Source organism: Drosophila obscura, unplaced genomic scaffold, assembly GCF_018151105.1.
Source record: "Drosophila obscura isolate BZ-5 IFL unplaced genomic scaffold, ASM1815110v1 contig_29, whole genome shotgun sequence".
In the NCBI taxonomy this organism is placed as follows: domain Eukaryota; kingdom Metazoa; phylum Arthropoda; class Insecta; order Diptera; family Drosophilidae; genus Drosophila; species Drosophila obscura.
Window position 1 is genome coordinate 1,082,691 of NW_024542816.1, and position 20,670 is coordinate 1,103,360.

At 47.7% G+C, this 20,670-nt stretch overlaps 1 protein-coding gene across 1 annotated transcript; it reads left to right on the plus strand.

Annotated features, from left to right (window-relative positions):
• Positions 1-13,355: 13,355 nt before the first annotated feature.
• Positions 13,356-14,055, plus strand: LOC111069337 (E3 ubiquitin-protein ligase RNF185-like). The gene has a single exon (XM_041594478.1). The coding sequence runs from the start codon at positions 13,564-13,566 to the stop codon at positions 14,053-14,055; it is 492 nt and encodes a 163-aa protein (XP_041450412.1). The 5' UTR covers positions 13,356-13,563.
• Positions 14,056-20,670: the final 6,615 nt, after the last annotated feature.

Below are 20,670 nucleotides of genomic sequence, written 5' to 3' on the forward strand. Positions count from 1 at the left end.
AAAACACAGAATAAAATAGCAAAATAAATAAAGTAGAGAGCCGCATAGGCACACAGCCAGGGCGAAGCTTGTTGCGGCCATCAGCCTGCGGATGGCAGGACATTCAAAACCACTGAAACACTGACACAGTACAGCAGAACATAGAGAGATAGAGAGAGAGAAAGAGAACATGGAGGAGAAAGTAACATCAATCAAATGGCCGCTTGTCTCTTTTGCCGTCTAGGCCGCCTGGCCGCCTGGCCTTTGGGCCATTTAATTTCGCATTTGTGCCATTTATTTTATGTAACATTTTTCGTCCTAATTAGCAGACCAGGATCGGAATGCGCTGGTCTGGTTTGGTTTGGTTTGGGTCCTTGTCGCGGTCAGCCAAACAGCAGCCTATTCCATCCACTGCGCCACTTGTTAGACCATCAAAATGGCATTTGTAGCATTAACAGGCCAATTCTGCAGCTGCCTCTGCAGCTGCCCTTCTGCTGGTTGTGTATAAAATAAATGCCATGGAAATAGAAGTTCACTTTCATTGCAATCCAAACGATGCTCGAATGTTGTGCTGCTGCTTCAAAAATTGAATAGAAAATCGAGCAATACTCGTTAATAAATAATAAAAATCATTTGGAAAGTGAGCAAAACATAAATACTTCTCCATGCAAACACACACAGAAATCCACTTTCCATTCCTTATTCAGTGTGTCAATTCAAGTTTGTTTAAATCCTACAAACGAGTATTTTTGGCTGGAGTTTCTTGACTATTTTTGCACAGCTCGAAATTCTCTCCAGGAACTCACTCACTTGGGCTTTCCACTCTCCATTTGTGTGGCCAACCTTTTGGCTTCACCTTTGATTGTTCGCCCGCAACTTAATGTTAATCTTTGCTTCGTTATTCTGTAAAGTTTTCAATTTTCCTTCTATAATTCCAAGCCCCACCCACCGCCTTCCTGCTGCTGCTCGTCACGGACTCGTCAGATCCGCGACTTGCGATGATATCTGAATCATTGCAGTGGCCAGGCGGGGGGGAATGGGGAAAGCATTCAGTGGAAGAATTTCAACAAGTTTAAGGCTTAAGTTTCATTGCAACAATAATTTGCGTGCGCAGCAAGCACAGAAAGGAGAGAGAGAGTGGCAGATGGCGGCACATCCTTGGCTATCAGTCGCAAGTCTCAGTCCCTCCCTCTCACACTCGCCTGGCCACAAATGCAGGTGTTTCACACACACACACACACACACGTACACACTCACCTGGCCACAAAATGTTCGCCACTCTTGTAATAAGCAGAGTAGAAGGCAAAGAGGATGAGCTGAAGCCGTAGCCGAAGCTGCAACTGCAGCTGGATGTGAATGTGGATGTGGATAGCTGGAGGGCCAGTGTCAGAGTCGGAGTCAGTCAGAGGGATCTGTTAGGGGGTTAGTGGGTTGTGGGGCAGTGGTGGCAGGTGGGGCAGGGCGACGTGGTAAAGTTGTGTTGGCGGAACAGTTGGCCAAAATGTTAACTTGTCTGCACGTTTCGTTTTGTCGCCAGTGAAGCGACTAGATAGGGAGGGACATGTAATTGGGTTTTCACTTGATTCAACATGCGCCAAAATGTCAAAGTGCACCGCAAGTTTTGCCGTCTATTTTTGGTTTCTATTTTTGGTTTCTATTTTTGGTTCTATTTCTGGTGCTGCTGCTGCTGCTGGTGCTGCTGGTGCTGGTTCTGCCTCCGATTTGCTACGATTGCTCCGACCCTTCTGCATACATATATGTATGTAAACGTATCTGGCGGTGACTGTGATTCCGATTGCAACTCCCAGCTATGCCACTCCCAGCTATTCCACTGATGTGACAGTGAAAACTGGCAACACAGCAACGGCCGGCCACACATTCCACGAATCGATTGCGTTGCCCTTGCAAAGGTGTGGCCCCCTCCGTAGGTCGCTGGCTGACTGTTCGAATGGTATAAGTAATTCATTCGGACCCTCTCTATGTATTGCACATACATATATCTGATGTGCGCTGCAAATCCTGAAAGCGTTTTATTCAGCAGCAAATGCTTGATGGAAAGAGATCAAATTTGCGGATGAACTGCAATGAGCTGCACTTGCTGCATGTGTATGCCTCGCTTAGCTGCCACAGACCACTGTAGCACATTCTCTGTGCTGCACTGTACTGTACTGTACTGTACTGTACTGTACTGTACTGTACTGTACTGTACTGTACTGTACTGTACTGTACTGTGGCAACTGATTCCGGCTCTTGTCGGCTGCTTCTGTGCTGCTGTGTGCAGGTGCAAATCCCTGACCTGCCGATTGAATGTTTCCATTATAACCAATTCACACAAATGTATCGTTGTGCTCGTCGTGCCTTTTGTTTGTCTGCATTTGCATTTGCATTTCCCGCACCCCACCCCACACCACACCACTCCCCTCCCCACAACAAACACAATCGATTGAGGACAGTAATCGGTTTTTGGCATTTGCTTTGTGTCCACCGGAATTATAGATGTGAAATGCGCTAATTAGGCGTCGATTTCTAAATACCCAACTAAACCCCAGCCCCAGCCCCAGCCCCAGCCCCAGCCCCAGCCCCACCCCCAGCCCCAGCCCAGCCCCACCCACTGACTGAGTCGCATCGATTTCTGTTTGTGTGTGTGTGTGTGTGTGTGCGTGTTTAGCTACTAAATAAATGTCATAATTCCCGCATTTACTTGGGGGGAATTTAGCTTTATTTATCGTTGAATTAGCAGATTTTATTTCTCCTTTTGCATATTTATTTTCGTAGCATTCGCAGTACCTGCTGGGGCTGCTACGGGCTTATCAATCGACTGCCGCATATCAAAAACAGACTCTCATCGGCTCACAGCTCTCAGCCAGACCTGCATCTACAACTGTGGGTCTGCAGCTGCCCTACCTCTACGTCCGTTCATCCTTTCATTGGCTCTCAGTGTTGACGCTTCGATATTGAAAAGTTACGATAATGTGACTTGGTTCGTGACTGCCCCCCTGCTCAACCCCTATTCTACCCATTGGCCAATCCACATCAGCATTCGCTCTCTTTCTTTCGCTTTTTTTTCTTTGCTAGTTTGTGGCTCTCAAGTGGAGGCGACTCAAGTGTGTGCGTTGCCAATGGGTGTGGAGTGGGCAGTGGGCAGTGGGCAGTGGGGCAGTGGGGCAGTGGGCAGTAGGGCAGTGTGTGTGAGTGCTTAAGTGAGGCTGTTCCCACACACCCATCTACTACGTAGCTTTCAGATTGAGATTCAGGTTCTGATTCAGATGCCACTCGTTATTTTTGCAGATTTTCTAGCTGCTCTCCGTGTGCCAGCCGTGTGGTTTTGTGGCCATGCCTCTGCTCTTGACAAATAAGCAATTTATAAATCATTTTTATTTCCTAGTTGCCATGCCTGGGAGCAGCAAGCGGCTGCACTACCATGGCTGCCTCCTATGGATGGGGCTCCCAACAAGTGGAGGAGAGTGGCAAGTGGATCTGGCACTTGTTCCCTCTGCTTCTGCTGCATATTTAACTGCTGCTGCTGCGCTGCTGCTGCTGCGCTGTGCTGCTGCGCTGTTGCTGCTCTCGTTTTAGCCGCTTACTGATTTTATTATGATTTCTTTTTGCTGTGTTCGGGCATATTTTTAGAACAAATAAAAATAGCAACAACAACAAAACAATAACAGAACAAAGCACTCAATTTGCGACCCAAATTCCAATTGCAGCGGTGGGCGGCTGGGATGAGAGAATTGAAAAATGTTTGACATTTTCGCACACGGAAATATTTTTGGTGTTTTATTTCGATGCTCAGCCAGGGGGGGGGGGGGGGTGAATCAGTCCAGTGCCAGGCCAGCCTCTCACTCTCCATGAAGTGTGCCCTAAGTGAGCTCTTGTGGTCCGTGTTTGCCGGCTGATCCGCCGATCGTTTAGCTTGGCAACCACAACACCCACAACTGCACCCCGCCCGCTGTCGCCTGCGTGTCCCCAAAAAGCAGAAAAAGCAGACAAAATAACTTAGCCGCCCATCCATTCGGTTAATGGTTAAAGCCTGTCCAGGGGGCTCAGAGCTGAGGCTGGGAGGCAGGCAGTCAGTCGGGAGGGGAGGTGACAGCCGCACTGCGCCCCCCTGTGATGATGTTTTGTAGGTGCATCTGACATCTGCCAATGCAGAGACACAAATACACAAGACATATCCTTCAGATAAATGCATATCCTTCTGCGTGGCAGAGATTTTTAATATGATTTTTAATTTATTATAAAAAACGCAGCAGGGAGCAGAGTTCTGCTCTACCAGTGATCAGCTATCGAATGCAGAATATCGATCGATCGATATATATTTCGACTTTGCTGCCGGAGCCAGCCTCCTGGAACCGCCTGAAACCTCAGCTCCTTTCCTGCCCTCAGCATCAATAAAATTTGACTCTCTCTCTCGCTCTCTCTCGCTCTTTGCATTTGCCCGTCTGGTTCCTGGGGGATTTCACTGACTTATAGTTTCGCTGCGCACTGTACGTGCAGGCAGGGTCAGGGCAGTGGCAGAGCAGAGACAGGGCCAGGGGCAGAGGCAGTGGCAGGGCAGAAAGACTGTTGCAACTGTTGCATGGCCATAGGAGTGGATGCGGGCAATGCCCCAATATTATAACAAATGGCAATAGATACAGATACGAATGGCACAGTGAAAAGTGGCCCCAAATGCCCCTGGGCGGGGGGGTTGGTTGGGGAGGGGGTGGAATTTCGAATTTGGCAGCCAGCTGAATGCATGGCTGCCACTGCAACTGCCACTGCAACTGCAACAATGTGCAAATCTCGTTAGTGAAATGATAGCCGAGGGTGCACGGTGCGCGGTGCACGGTGCACACATGCCACATGCCACATGCCACATGGATGTGGCGGCGGCTGGCAATGCGGTGCATCAACTGCAACACCGGAAGTGCACTTATGCCGCGCACTTCTATTTCCGCTGCCGCTGCTGCTGCTGCTGCTATTTCAGTTTGCAGTTTCCCATTTTTCCATTTTGGGCGATAAAGATTGATGGCAGCCCCGGGGCCAAAGCTGCCGCTGCCGCCACAGCAGAGTCCTCCCCCTAATTGCTCATAATTCGTTTCAATCGCTAGATAAACAATTGCAAAAAAACGGGGTGGTCGTCGGGGCCCTTTATACCCGTATCGTTATAGGCGGGGCAGGGGGGGAAGAACAAATACTATTATGTTCTTTAGTTGGCTCTGTTTATGGTATCTCGTACTGGCCCCTTTTCGTTTTTTGTGGGGGCGGGGGGGATATACGGTTCCTGAGTCTGGAACCAATTTGGTTACCCATCTTATGCATCCAGGCGCTCACACGAACGGACGGCAGACGGACAGACGGACGACGGCTGGCTATATCGACTCGGCTATTGATGCTGATCAAGTTTACTATGGGGTGGATTTCTCTCTGCGTTACACCACCACTTTCACAAATAAACCTCTTTAGGTATAAAAGAAAATGCAACTCGAATTTCTACAGGGGACAGGCGATTGATTTCTGTACATTTCCCTGCTGTTTCCCTGCTTCAGCTGCTGCTGCTGCTCTCCATCCGGCGTGGAGTCCGGAGAGCAAGTCAACCGCATCGCAGCATTGTTGAGCAGAGAGTTTCGGATCTGCATGAATTTTGCTGAATAAATGGCTAAAAATAATTTGTATTGCTGCATTGATTAAATGAAATGGAAATCAAATCAAATGAAAGGAAATGAAATGCATTTTGCATTTGGCATTTTCCATTTGATGGATGGCTTGCCCAGAAGGACACTCACCGGATGCAAGGAAGTCAAAGACATTTTGGGGTTATTTATGGTGCAGCTACCACAAAACATTTAATCCCTTGATTGACTACAATTAAATCAATGCTAGGGCAAAGGAGAGACCAGACCCGCCCAGACCCACCCAGACCAGAACGAAAACCCTGCTGAAAAGATGGCTTTGATGGATTGGATTGCTTGCCCACAGAGTGAGGCATGAATTAAATTTCTATTTCGCATAATTGAAAGTGTGTGAATGCAGATTGAGTGAGTGACTGACTGGGTAACGGTGGGTGGGTGAGTGTCTAATGCAATTGATTGATTGCCGCCAAGCTGCAGGTTCAGTTGAGTAATTTTGGGGCTTATGTAAGCGAATCAAATTACCTGCAATTCAATGTACAAACACATTCACTTGTGCTGTGATTTGGCTGAGCTCTCAAAGGAATACTCCATAATCGCTGGGTGCATTGAATGCGCTTTTCAGGTGGGGCTTTTTGGCTTTGAGTTTATGGGAAAGCTCCGCTTAAATGCTCTCCAAAGGGAGCCTTCGTTTAAGCAGCCAAAACTCAAGCATGTAGTCCGCTTCATTACTGTTTGTTCAGCCGCCCAGCCGCCCAGCCACTTGATTGATGGATTGACAGCCCCAGCCGAATCGTGCTTCAATGGGAACCAAAGGGGAAACTCAGTTGCCAGTCATGCAGCTCCCAAATCGAACGCCGACACGTTGCCAACACATTTGCCAGGCGGCCAGCTGGCTGGCTGTGGCTGCTGGCTGGCTGCTGGCTGTGGCACGCTGCATTGCCACGTGTCGCATCGATGTGTCGCAATGTGATTTGAAAATATTTGCCAGACAAAGCTGAGGGAAATATTCGAATTATAATAATAAACGGCTTATGGGCGCAGCATTGACTGCGGACGATGATGGCAACAATGAAGCGAAACTAAACTGCCGCCTCACACATGCAGGACTTAAGAGTCATCACAGCCCACACACAGCCCACATATCCCCAACCCCCAATCCGACAGCTTCACGCATCAACGTCCCAGCGTTGCCGTTGCCGTCGTCGTCGTTTTCGTTGTGTGGAACAACAAAAGCCAAAGCCGCACATGGTTGTTGCTGCTTAAAGTAATCCGATTTAAAATGCACCAAATACATAATACACCCGCACAATCGCATTCGCATTCGCATACGATCACGTCGACTTCTCCCCCAAGCCAGACCAAGCCACGCCACGCCCACGCCACGCCAAGCAACCAGCTCCCAGCCCATCCCAGTCAGCCAGCCAGCCACCCAACCAGTCAGCCACCCAACCAGTCTGCCTCTCCACCACTTGCTACTTTTATCCCCCGTCAGCCGGCGCATTTGTCCTCAGTGTTGGATAACGTCAAACTACATATCGTACTTATAGTATATATGTAGCTATATATAGCAGCGCAGCAGCCTCCTTCCTGCGGGCTGGGGTTGGCTGGACTGGAGTGGAGTGGAAGGGAGTGGAATGGAGTCCTTATCCTACTCTGCTTCGCCTTCGCCTGGTACAGCTCCTCCTGCCCGCTTGGAAGGCAATGTGGGTTTTGTATTTTTCGCATTACTTGCTTATTTTTTACGCTCCCTGCGTGTGTGTGTGTGTGTGTGTGTGTGTATGAGTGTGAGTTATATTACTCTCTGTTGCCGTCGCCAACGTCAGCAAAGTTGTCGCCCTCAAATTCAATCTGCATTTTATTCTATTTTATTCTGCCTTGCCCCACACCCTACCCAATGCCCCCACCCACCCAATGCCAGCCATCGCCATCCGCCTCAACTTTAAATATATCTAACTACTACACGACCAGGTCGTGATATGTGTGCGTGTGTGTGGCATCTACAGAGGAGACAGGGAAGCAGAGACTGGGAAGTGCCATGGGGGGCCCAGCAACAAAGTACGTTAAATGATGACAAAACTGAACTCCAACAAAGAGCACAAAGAGTGGGAGAGAGTGGGAGAGAGTGGGAGAGTGGGAGAGAGCGAGAGCTATAGCTCTAGATAATACTCTTTAAGATCTATCTATCATCCGGTTCTACTTTTACTTAGCCATGATAGAGCCAAACACTTTGCTGCCACATCGATCGTTCTTATGGCCACAGGAATCCCAACTGGCTGCATGCTACACACAAACGAATACACACAAATACACTATATACATATATACTTGTAACAGCAAACTTAAAGCTGCACTCGCATGAGAATATCTGAAGCAATCTGCACTTACCATTACCACATTAAACCATGAACTGAATGCACTTTCACATTCCCATGCGAACGAGAATTAAAAGAATCTTCCTGCTGAGAGCCTCCTAAATGCCAGTGAACAGTCGCATCCATTATACTTATAAATGTATGTATGTATCTACGCTTATCACCTTGCTTCAAGCTTCCAGCAGTTCAGCAGTTCAGCTGTTGGGCAGGCTTCCATTTCCGTTGGGGATCTGTCCGTTTGGCCTGCCGATAGTTATGGATGCATTTCGAATCCCAGTGGGGGTTTCGCATATCCGTTTTGGGTGCAACATGTCCACATGGCCAGACACCGACCATCAGCCAGCCATCGCCAGCCATCAGCCATCAGCAACAGCCATCAAAGTTTGCCCATTTCCGGCCGTGAAGTGTGGCCGTTGCCAGCCTGCATTTGTGTGTGTGTGTGTGTGTGTGTGTAGCGCTCTGTTTGTGTACGAGTATTAGTCAATGCATTACCGGATTTTATTAGCATATTTAGCTGGAGCTGGGACCAGGGACCAGGGACCCTAATCTGTGGTTGGCTGAATGGCTGAATGGGGGTGAATGCAATGTAATGAAATGAAAAATGAAGCCAACTGTTGACACACAGTGACAGAGAGACAGAGAGAGAGAGGGAGCAAGAGAGAGTAGAAAGAGTTGCATATATTTTATTTTGTGTGTGGTGTGGGGGTGTGGGTGGTGGGGGTGGTCTGGCGTATTTTATCAGCATATTAACGATTATTTTCGACATTGTGCATATGAATACTCGTACTCGTAGTCGTACTCGTACATGAATAAACAAAAATACGCCATCAACAAATAAATGCATGTATAAATAAATAAAGTCAACATTCTGCTCGAGGATACAGCCATCCATACACATCTATGCGTCTATGTGTGTGTGTGTGCACTGGTATCTGTGTGTGTGTGTGTGTGTGTGTGTTCTGTGTGTGTAAGCACCGCCTGGCAATAATCACAATAACAATGTAAAATCGCTTAGAATGCCACCGCAAAATTGTAACCACTGCAGGAGCAACAGAGATGGCAGCCACGAACCAGTCACGCACACGAGAACAAGAGAAAGGCGGAACATCACCACAAGCCATACAGAAAGAGAGACAGAGAAAGAGAGAGACAGATAGAGAGAGAAGCAATGCAACCGATGTGAGCCACCAAAACAACATCAAAAAGTAAGAAAAAACAGTAGGAAAATGCCAGAGACGAACGAGAGAGAAAAACGAAAGAAAAAAAAAAAGTTATTCGAAATGTCTCCGGGCACGTACAATCCATTCATTCAGCAAATACCAATAATAGACACGTACGGCAGCCAGCCAGTGAAAGAGAAGGACATATAGAGAAGCAGAGAGAGAGAGATATGGAGAGTGAGTGGCGGTGGAGTGGTGGGGGGGGGGGAGATACATTGAATGGCAGAGCGAGGCAAAATGAAGGCATTTGAAAATGGCACAAACACACAAAAGTCAATGAATAAGCAGCAGGCAGTGCAAGTAAAGCAAATTTGCCAAAGACAATGGGACTTTCCACTGGCGAATGGATGGGGTGATGGGTGTACAGCCCCCTCCCACCCAGCGCCATGCAAGGGACGCGTCACACATGGCATAGGAAAACAATATGGCAAAACAATTTAGATAAGTTCAAACAACTGCCAGACCACCCACGAGACTCCCAGGACTCCCAAGGAGGGGGGACTCCCCGCACAGTAAACGCCTTGGAATGAAAATGTTTTTTTTGCTAAGGAATGCTACACCCCCCCCCCAAGGGGTATATGATTGGGGGGTGCACACGAGTATGAAGCATAGTTTCAGGGAAAGTGCTCTGCTGCCCCACCCCCCCCCTCCGTTCATAGTGAAGCTTCTTCGTACATAGACTTTCATCTTTTTGCCCCGTGTGCCGCGATCGTTAATCACCGCCCCAGGGATGGGAATGGAATGGAAAGGAAAGGCAGCGACAGGAAGCTGCCTCGAGGGGGGGGGGCGGGGCTGGAGGCGGAGGCGGAGGCGAAGGCGGAAGGCCACAAGTGTCAGGGGGAAGTGCGTGCCCTTCCTGGGATCTGTTGCCATCTCCTTCATGTCATCATCGCCTTATCCCGCGTCTCCCTGTTTATTTGTCATGATATTGCACTTTCAACTCGACGCGTCTCGAGCTGCTGTGGAATTTCATTTTGCGCAGCGACAACCAAATATTTATGAAGCGAAGGGCCGAGGGTGAAACCGGAAACGGAAACCGGAAAGGGCGAGGAAGAGAGGGAGGCAAGCGCCAAAGCGTTTCCAGCAAGTTGAACGTTTCTTTCGAAATGTTTCGCTAATAAAAATGAAACATTGAGACACAAGCTGGAATGCACTGGTTCTCTTATAATTGCAGAAATTGAAACTAACTTCAAGCATTCAAAGTCATTCGATGGGAAGAGCAGCCCCTGTCGTCGGCCTGTCTTTCGCTGTCATTCGTTTGGATGTCAGAATATCAGAGCTGAGATTTTGTTTGCTACGCACAACACACAAAATGATTGGGCTTGTGATCTTGCTGCTGATCTACAGCTGGGTGATTGTCTGCATTTACTGCGGCCTCTGTCTGGTGTGCGACGCGTGGAAGGCGGAGGAGCGCAAGCGCCGTCGGCTGGAGCTGATCTGGGAAGCTGTCGCTTTGGAGCAGCAGCTGGCGAAAGCTCTCAGAGTGATTTGCCAGGCACCGACGGACGGGCCACACAGCCCCGAGCAGCAGGAGGCTATAGAAGGAGCGAGTTGCGTTTAGTGATCAATGAGGTTCGCATGGCAGTAGTCGCTCAAATGATCGATGCTGCGCCATTAGCCATCCCAAATGAATTAAGTTTAAATAAATTGTTCTGTGCACTCTGCACATTGTTGATTCCATTGTGGCTTTCTTTTTTGATGGATCCCATGGCTATTCTCCGGCTAATACTGCACCATTGCCATTCGCATTAAGCCCTTAAAGTGCCCGCTGGAAGGGCATGGCGTGGCTATCTATGCCACGACGTTAACTGCATTTGTTTCAGCGTAATGGGCAGCAACAGCTTGTCAGGTTTTTGTGTTTCTTGATGTCCTTTTGTTGTCAGCTTAAGCTGATGGAGCGCCCTGCCCTGCCCTGCCCTCTGCCCTGCCCTCTGCCCTGCTCCCGTAACCTCTGGGCTGCCTGGCCTGGTGCACCGCATCCTTCCTACTGGTTCCGCTTCCTTTCCTGCTGCTGCTTCCTGCTGATGCCACCGCCTCACTAAACCCATTAAAACGTCATAATCAACATAATCATAAAGATAATGCATAACAGAACACGGGCTGCTGGCTGCTGGCTGGGTGGGTGAGCCGTAGAAGAGGAAATTTGTACGCTGGTCAGCCATTTTTATTTCCCTTTCCCCTGCCCTGTCCTGCCCTGCACTGCCCTGTCCTTCCTCCTTATGTCTGGAATACTCGCGCTCATTATTATTGCGTCCAGCTTGGCCACAAAAGGCGACTAAAGCCTGACCTTTGCTTAATTATGGTAATTAGCACACAAAACCCAACCCAAGACCCGCCAAAAGGAGCAGACCAAACGGAACGAAACGAAACGGAACGGCATGGAATGGAACGGAAGTGGTTGCCATGGGAGCAACATGCACAATTTTCTGCTGGCGAAGCTGCAACCACAGACAGAGCCACACAGGATCCCTCCAGTGGATGACTGGACGTTGACAACGACAAGAACGAACCAAAGCTGGAGCTGGAGCTGCGGCTGGGGCTCTGATATAAATATTAAAATATAGCTGGCACGAGAAAAAAAAAAGAGTGCCAAGGGTTTAGGAGAAAGTAGAGAGGCGGGCGAGTGGCAAAAGAGAAATGAGCAGCGGCCAAAAGCTGAGAGCCGAAAGCCGAAAGTGAATTGCTTCCGCGTTTTCATTCGCTTTAAACGTTAGTCAAGTGGCAACCCACAGCATACAATCCACCGGGACAGCGACAACGAATGCAATAATTTTATGCAATATTTGTTTCACTTTGTTCCTGGCCCTGTTCCATTTTTTTCTCTCCTTCTCTTGCTGTCTTCTCTTCAGTCCTCTTTGCTGCGTTTAATTTGTGCATTTTCATTTAATTTGCCGTGAATTTGCGGGCTATTCATTTTGTGTTTTGTGTGTTTTTGCTGGGGGGTTCACGCTAAGTGGAGGACAAGTTTCAGTGTTGTCAGGTTGTGGCCGGCCGAGGGGCTGCTCCGTTTCGTGGCAACAAATTATTTCATTCGGCCCGCGGCAGCTTTTCTTTCTTTTTCCTCTCAATTATGCGGAATTTGAAGTCACATTAAAAAATGTACAACAACATAAAAACCACAACTGGTGGACGGGACTGAAGTATTCCATACATATACATATGAAGGAAGGGAGCCAGGGGTCATCCCTGTCAATTGGGTATCAAATACGAACGAGCATTTGCCCCAAAGACGACTCCTTTGGCCTCATTAAAACGTACACACACGCCCAAAGGGATGAAGGGTGGAGACAGAGAGAGCCAGAGCAGAGAGAGAAAGAGAGAAGGATGAAGCAAAGACTCCTCCGAGCAGTCAGTAATGTGTAATTTATTGGTCTGCTCAAATTGAAACTAAGCGCCATTAAAAAACAATAAACTAAACATGTAATAAATTCAGGCCAAACACAGAGCAAACATACAGCACCACACACAAACGTATTTATTTATATATGTGCATGTACATATGCATATGTATATGTGTGTATATATGGGTGGGGCTAAGGGGAAAAAAATGCACAAAATAAATTGACCAAATCTGTTGGATAAAAGGATTTGAAAGCAATTAATTGCCAGCGCATAGAAAACATCAGCACACAAAAACCCAAACAGGAGGTGGCGATGTAGGGGGATAGCAGGGAGGGAGCTTCCTTCAGTGCCAGCAGCAAACCTCAATAACTGGCAACAATAAAAGCAAAGCCATGGAGCACCCAAACTGCAGTTGCCAAATTACACAGAATCAACGAAAACGATTAAATCAATAGCCAAACGAAACGAAACGAACCCAAACTAAAAACGAAAAAGAAAAAGGGAAAACATACCGTTTAAACAATAAATTAATTGGTCAAAAACTAAACAATATATTGCCACTCATATATAATTAACAAATCCATTCATTTATGGGTCAGTGAAAATCAGAAGCACATTTGATGCCAGGATTATCTGTGACCTGTTCCTACCAGCAGGCAGCAGGCAGCAAGAGGTTAACACTCTCGAACATCAGAGAATGCTGCCCAATGCCCTACATGGCCAAGAAAATATTTAAATAAAGATTTCTGTGCATATATTTTTCAGCCATCTAGCAGGCTGGGCTTTAGCATTTATTGGGCTATCGACAGCTGTAGACTGGACAGTTCATACCACTGTCTCGAATAAATTGTTGTCACGTAAATAGAACAATTTTTAAGCACTAAAATAATTTGTATAATTTGTTGTTGCCATTTAGAAGAATTGGACAACGATGGCCAATCCGGAAGGATCATCTAGTGGCGGCCGCAGCCCGCCTGCAGCTGGACATGATGCCGACATTTGGGCCGCCTACCCCCCCTGGAATGCGACTTGCACATGCGACAACTGTACGCGCAGTGTGCCAGTGGCGGTGGGTCAACTTTTGTGTGTAACATTTGCCTGGGAACCGCAAGCGATGCCGTGGTCACCATTTGCGGCCACTTGTTCTGCTGGCCCTGCCTGACCCGGTGGCTGACGTCTGGTCCCAATCGCAAGATCTGCGCCGTCTGCAAGGCGGCCGTGGACAACAGCAAAATCATTCCAATTTATGGACGCAATAGCACACGTCCGGATGAGTATGCTCGCGATGGTCTTGCCCCACGCCCCACTGGCGGCATCCCCGCTCCACCACCACGCCCATCATCGCAGTTTGTTACAATTACATTTTGCAATGGCCTCAACGTGTCGCTCGGCTATGGAAACTTTCCATTCGGTCTTATACGAATTTCATTCAATTACGTGGAGCGGGAGCCGGAGCCGATCCGGATCAGGAATTGGATTCTCCTGGCATCAACGACCCAGTGCAAATCGGAGACGAACAGATACTGACCAATATGTTTCTGTGCCTGTGCATCCTGTCCATCGGCTGGCTGCTCTCCACCTGCTAACCACTACAACAGAAAGCAGCTCCACACAGCCACACAAGCTGCCCTCTCACACAGCGCCTGCGCCAAGAACTGAGCTACACTGAGGCTACGAACCCATTCGAAACATTCGAACTCACGTACATACAGTCCACAACACATCCAAATGCTCTCGAACCCACAGCGAACACTGTCAACTGTTATGCACCAGTGCAATGGATTACATGGGGTTGGTTTGGTTACAGCACACTCTCCGACAGATATTTGTTAAATTTCCACGTTAAATGTTGCTGGCTCTTAATTAATTTCTAAGTCAAATATATATGTATATGAAGTAATTCTGGGCTTAGATTCACTTTCTTCATTCAACGTAAGGGAACTGACTGAAGAGAGGCAAAATAAAAACCCAGCTATATGCAGGTCTACATTACATGGTTGCGTACACGTTCTCGATAGCTGCGTAGGTGCGCTCCACATCCTTCTGGAAGTTCGCTTTGTGGCCCTCGATTACATGCACGGAATATGCCGCTCTAATTAGGTCCAGCACCCAGCACTCAGAACAGTTCCTGGCGTTGTGGCACCCACGCAGCAAAAGTTGCGTGAACCATTCGAAGCCTTCGAACTCATCCCCCTCGACCAGCTTCCGAATCATCTCCCCAACCGGCTTGTCCCCGATGAATAAGCTCACAGGACTCCGTGTCTCCAGCTGCGTCAGCATGCGCAGGCTGAAGTGCCGCTCGATCCGTTCGTTGTAGTCGGCCCTTTTGGCAGGCAGCTTTTCGGTGTCCATGCCTTTGGCCATGCCGTTGAGTTCGTAGATCGCCTTTAGTTTCAGGGCCATTAGGTGCAGCTGTTGGTATATCATTGAGCTCATAGCTTCGGCGTCCTTGTCGGCGATGGGCACCAAGGGGTTAAACAGCTTCATCACTTCCTCGATGCTGGACAGCAGATGCAGGTCAGAGGTGTTCTCCAAACGGTACACGATGTTTTCCAGGTCGAGCATCGCACTGTGGCGGGGATCCCCATGCAACCAGGCACCCCCCCGATGGCGGAAGGGACCTAGGGCCGGGTTGCTCATCAAATGTTTTACCAATTTTTTGAATGTCTCCATAGCTGCGCGCTCCATTGAAATAACGTTCCAGAACGCGCTCCAGTTCGGGTCTGTCTTCGCGGGAATGCGGTGCCCAAGGACAACTGTACGTACGGGTCGCTCAACTTCCACATCGTCCCTAATATTCTGAAAGAAAAGCAAAATCCATGCAGCGCAGGCACATCAAAAGTCGCCACAGGCCCCATTCGGGCTGCTGAACAGGCAGAGCCGTCGATTCTTTTCACTTACGATGGGCTCTGTGCGCCCGCGCACTTGGAATGGTTTCATTTTTACGCAGTTTGCTTCTCTTCCTTTTGGTAAATGTGTTAATCCTTTTGCTACGTTTCGGCCCCAAGTAAAATATGCAAAGAGAAAGATGGCGTCTCCCAGATGACGTGGCGTCAGGTCAGCGCTGCATTGCGTGCAATCGATAGTATCGACAGTATCAATAGTGTACAAAATAGAACCAGTGTGTCCAATAATTGTCCAATAAGCACAAGAATATTCATATTTTCACCTTTGCGCTTTGCTTTGCATTTTCAACCTTTTTCATTTGCACGTTTTTGGGGATTTCTTCAGGTGCTGTTAGGCGCACACTTAAATGGGCTGCGCACGGCAAACAATTTTCAGGCGTGCAGGCGCACTGTTAAGCCGCTGCTCCGACCTTCCTGAGTAGTAGATGGATATATGTAATGTCAACATATCATGTACATATGTTGGATTATTATTTTCCTGGCTTGGACTCCGCTTAGCTTGGGGTGTGGGCAAGCTCTCAAACGCAACTTCTTTCCCGGCATTGCAAACCAGAGCTCTGAGAGAATTGTTGCTCGCTACGCAGTTTCCATTTGTCTGTATATCTGCCTCCCTCACACTCACTACAGCAGAGGAACACGCTCGACGTGAGGTCTCTCTCTCTCGCTCTGTTGATCCTCTCTGAGCGAGTTATTGCTCAGCGCACACACTACACTCGCTCTCGACACAGAAACAACTGCAACTCGACCAAGCAGATGAGTCATACGACAAAAAGAGCAGCACAAAGGAAACAGTGATAATACACTGAGAACAATCAGTTCGGGGGATGGAAAAGCAGCTGAAGCAGACCAAAAGTTCGACTAAAGTAAATATATTATCTATATATATAATTATGTATATGTGTTTGTTTTTGGTTTATTAAATATGCACTCAGTTCACTGAATAAAGCTTATTGGCTGCTCTCCAGTCAGTTCTTTTTTATAAATCGAAAATATTCTGAAAATTATCTAGGGCGAGGTTTTGGCGCTCCACGTTTCCCGTGTCCTGGGCTCAGCAATTGGTAAAGTAAATTGCCTGTCCATTAATCTAATTTCAATTTGGGCATACAAGTATTGGAACTCACCTTTAATGCTGTATAATTCCGATATATGCAGTTGCAGCATCTTCCCTGGCATTGCCTTTGCCATGGCCAGGGCCAGGACCAGGGCCAGAGCCAGGGCCAGGGCCATTGCCGTTGCCATTCCCATTGCCTTTTGTGGTTGACTGTTTGCCATTTGCTTTTATACGCACCGTTGCACATCGGCATTTGTGGGCCTTTGCTATGCCGCTGCTGCTTCTCCTGCTCCTGCTCCTGCTCCTGCTCCAGGCACTCCGCTGCTGTGTCTGCTATGTCTGATGCTGCTGCTGCTGCTTTCGCAGCTCTTGTGGTTTATTATAACTGCATATATCATGCAAATATCCACACAGACAGAGTCATGCGATGGGGCTGCAAAACCAGCAAAGCCCAGAGACCTAGCCCTAGCCCAGAGACCTAGCCCAGCCCATTCCAACCGAAAATCCCAACACAAACACAAAGCACAAACATTAACATGAGAGCGAAGATGGCCTTGTATCTCCAGTGGATGTGCTGCCATGGGGGGCTCTGTTGGGGCTGGGGGCTGTGGGCTCCTCAGATTGTGTATGTTTTTCGGGGGGGGGGGGCCCAGTAAGGGGACGGCAGTGACAGCTTCTTACACAAATTCGGGTTTTTCCTGGCTCTGGGCTCTGCTCGCTTGCAAGAATTATTTTATAAATTTTCATAGTTTTCACTTTGATTAAAAGTGCGGTCATGGCTTTTGTGGCATTGCATTTGTTGGCCAGCTCCATTACCTTATGCCAAAATGAATGCCACACTCGCATTCTGCACGCAGCAAAATCTTTTGCTAGTTTTAGTCATTTCCTCACTCAAAAAACGAAGACAATGAAATGAATTTAAATTTATCCATGGCATAAGATCCATTTAGATCTTCTAAAGTCTACCTTCAAGTGTGGGTCAGTGTAATACGCCACAAATAACACAAATATTCGTCTCGTAGCCCATTGCATTATTGGCATTAATTGCTTAGCCAGCACAAACCGCACAATCTGCTCCTAAATCGATAACTATGGTGTGGGTGTGTGTGTATTTCATTTTTGTTTCAATATTTGACAAATGCATTTATAATTGCAATGCCGCAGATAAAATCTGCACCAGCCCGTTCTACCCATCGTCAGGTTGGTTGGGTGGGTGATGGCTTGGCTTGGCTTGGCTTGGCTTGGTTTTGGTAGCAATTTGTAATTGGAAATTTATGGCATTTCCTTATTGTTTTTGTTGTTGTTGTCCTAACGAGCCAAAGTTTCCACCTGCCGGCTGCCATCTACCTCCTGCACCTGCCAGCTGCTGCCACCTACATGTACTGCTCGATGGATACCATGGATACCGTGTCAGTGGGTTGGTTCGCTGCGGATTATCGACAGCACGAATTGAGCGAGCAATTATTTCAATTGGAATGCGATTCGTGATCTCTGTGGCTCTCTCTCTGCCAACAAATTCTAACCACCTAAGCGGAGTTTGGGTCTTTTTATTTTCGCTTGCTTTTGTCATTTGCCAGCGAATGCCATTTAATTTCATTAATTAATTTGTTTTTCTCCTCCACACATACATACATACATAAGGGGGGGGTGGGGTAAGTGAACGACATGCGGCAGCTGCCGCAAAAACCCAAAAACAACAATTAAACATAAATCTTATAAATTTCCGTAGCCAAAACTTCCGTGCTGCCAAGGCTTTTTGTCTCTGCTATGCGGCAGTACCCCAGCCTCTCCTCCCTGCCCACTTCTTCTTATTCTTGCTGAGATTTCTCGCCGTGCCACAGAACATATTTCATTTCGGCTGCAACTTTTCAAACACGCCCACCACGCATGGACCCCGCCCACTGGCGGAGGGCATTCCCACCCCCCCAGCTCTCACTCTCTGGAAAAACTTTTTCCAGCAGCAGCAGCAGCAGCAGCAGCAGCAGCAGAAGCTGGCGACTCTACGCCAGCTAGCGCATTGTTTGTTGTCTAACAGTCTATGACTATTTAAGACAAGCGACCACACACACACACACACACACACACACTCATGTTTACACAACTTTTACATATAATTTAATTTTACTATTTTAGTTTCGACTGGCGCTGCAGCGCGCTGGTTTACCCATTTCCATTTCCATTTACCCATGCCCCTATTCCAGTTACGTCGTCGCTGTTTGGGGAAAAGTGCAACAAGGCTACGCACACACATCGAAGGACCACACAAAACATTTGTTACAATTTCCCACGTAAATACTTCCTGCCAAGAAGCGCACACACCCATAGATACACACACACACCCCCACACACACATATGCAAAAGCACAATTATAATTGTCATAACACAAAAGCAGCTGAAAATTTAGTGCCAAGTGCGAAAAGTTGCACGTGGCTGGTCCTTGATGCTGGCAGCCATAGAGCCAGAGAGCCAGGCGGATTCGTGCCACCAGTGAATGCTCCCATTCCACCACTTCCATTCTCCCATCTTCCCACTGCCCACTGCGAGGGCTGAGCGAAAAGTAACCAAAAAGCAAAGTTGCGGATAAAAATTAATTTATAATTATTTTAATTATACCCATTATAAAATTGACTTGCTGACATACTTTTTTTTATCTGCACAGATAAGTTTCAAATTTTTCTGCTCCGTTTTTCACACATTCTACAGGTGTGTGTTGGCGTACTCTTTTTCACCTTTTTTCCATTTCCATTTGTTGAGTTGTGATGTCTGGAGAATATCGCAAAGATTTTCTACGAATGAAATGCATTCGTTTTCCCCTGCGATGAGCTTGCTGTGAGATTTCTAAACGAACTCTCGTTGTGGTTCTGCACGAACCTGCAGCTCTCTGCTCTCTGCGCTCTCTCTCTCTCCCACTCCCACTCTCACTCTCACTCTCTCTGCCGGTGACACGTTGATAAATGACATTTGCGGCGTCAATGTGAATTTTATAAATTCTCGCAACTTTCACGCCCGCTGTGCGCTTCTCTAGAGGAGCGATAAAGAGAGCAGGGCAGGGCAGGGCAGGGCAGAGCGACTGCTGGCCAAAACAAAATGCTGACGCCAGCAAGCAAGCAGCTAGGAGGGGGGAGTGCGGTGTGCGGGGTTGCCCGAAAGAGAGCTTTTTTCGTCGCCTTGGTAGTTGCATATTTTTTATGACACTTTTGCGGCTTATCAACGTCACGGCAAACACATGCACTTGAGCCCATCCACATCCGCATCCACATCCCATCCGCATCCACATCCGCATCCACGCTGCATTCTGTGCATACTGCAACACTAACCAATTTTCCCAACCAAATCCCCGTCGCCCTTGGCTATCCCCTACCCCCGCCCCATTCAGTCACATTATTTACATTGTCAACAAGCTGTCGAGTGGTTTTTCCCGAGCACAGCCGCAGTTCTTTCTTCATTTTCATTATGCTTGCTTGTTGCTTGTTGCTGTTGCTTTTGCTGCCAGTCTCTATTTTTTTTCTCTCCCATTTTTATGTATTTTTCCATGCCAGTGAAAGTTTAATTATAATGGCCGAAATCTGCCTCTACGTCCATCCGTCCATTCAATGTAAAACAAAAGCCCCCCCACCCCGCAAGTTGGAGTCCAGAAAGGAGACTGAAAGGGCAAAAATTACTAAAGGGGACAGAAACCATTTTAAAACTTACCGCAATACAACTCGTTTGCTGAATCGCTGTACATGAATAATTCCCATAAACCATATACCATTTACACATACATAAATACATAAATAAATACACACTTATGTACAGAGAGAGAGAGAGAGAGAGCTGAAAAGTAGGCAGTAAACTGCGATCAAGCTCAGAGCAGAGTTGCAGTCTACTGGGAATACTCGTACTTTCGGCGCTAGAAAGCGAAATCCAATCGAAGAGTAAGCAATTCCCACTTGGACGCCAATCCACAACCGAAAAATCCACTCGACCAAACAACTCAAATCGGGCTAAGAAAACTTTCAGGCAAAACTAAACTGCAAAAGAGTGGAAAACTGCACTGAACTGAACGGAAAGCTGAGAGCTCAACTCAAGCGAGAGATGGTGGGGGGGTGAGCCTGAGCCTGGGCTGGGGTCTGGGTCTGGGCTTGGGTCTGGGCTTGGGTCTGGGTCTGGGTATTCAGAGATAAAGTCAAATACTTGACAAG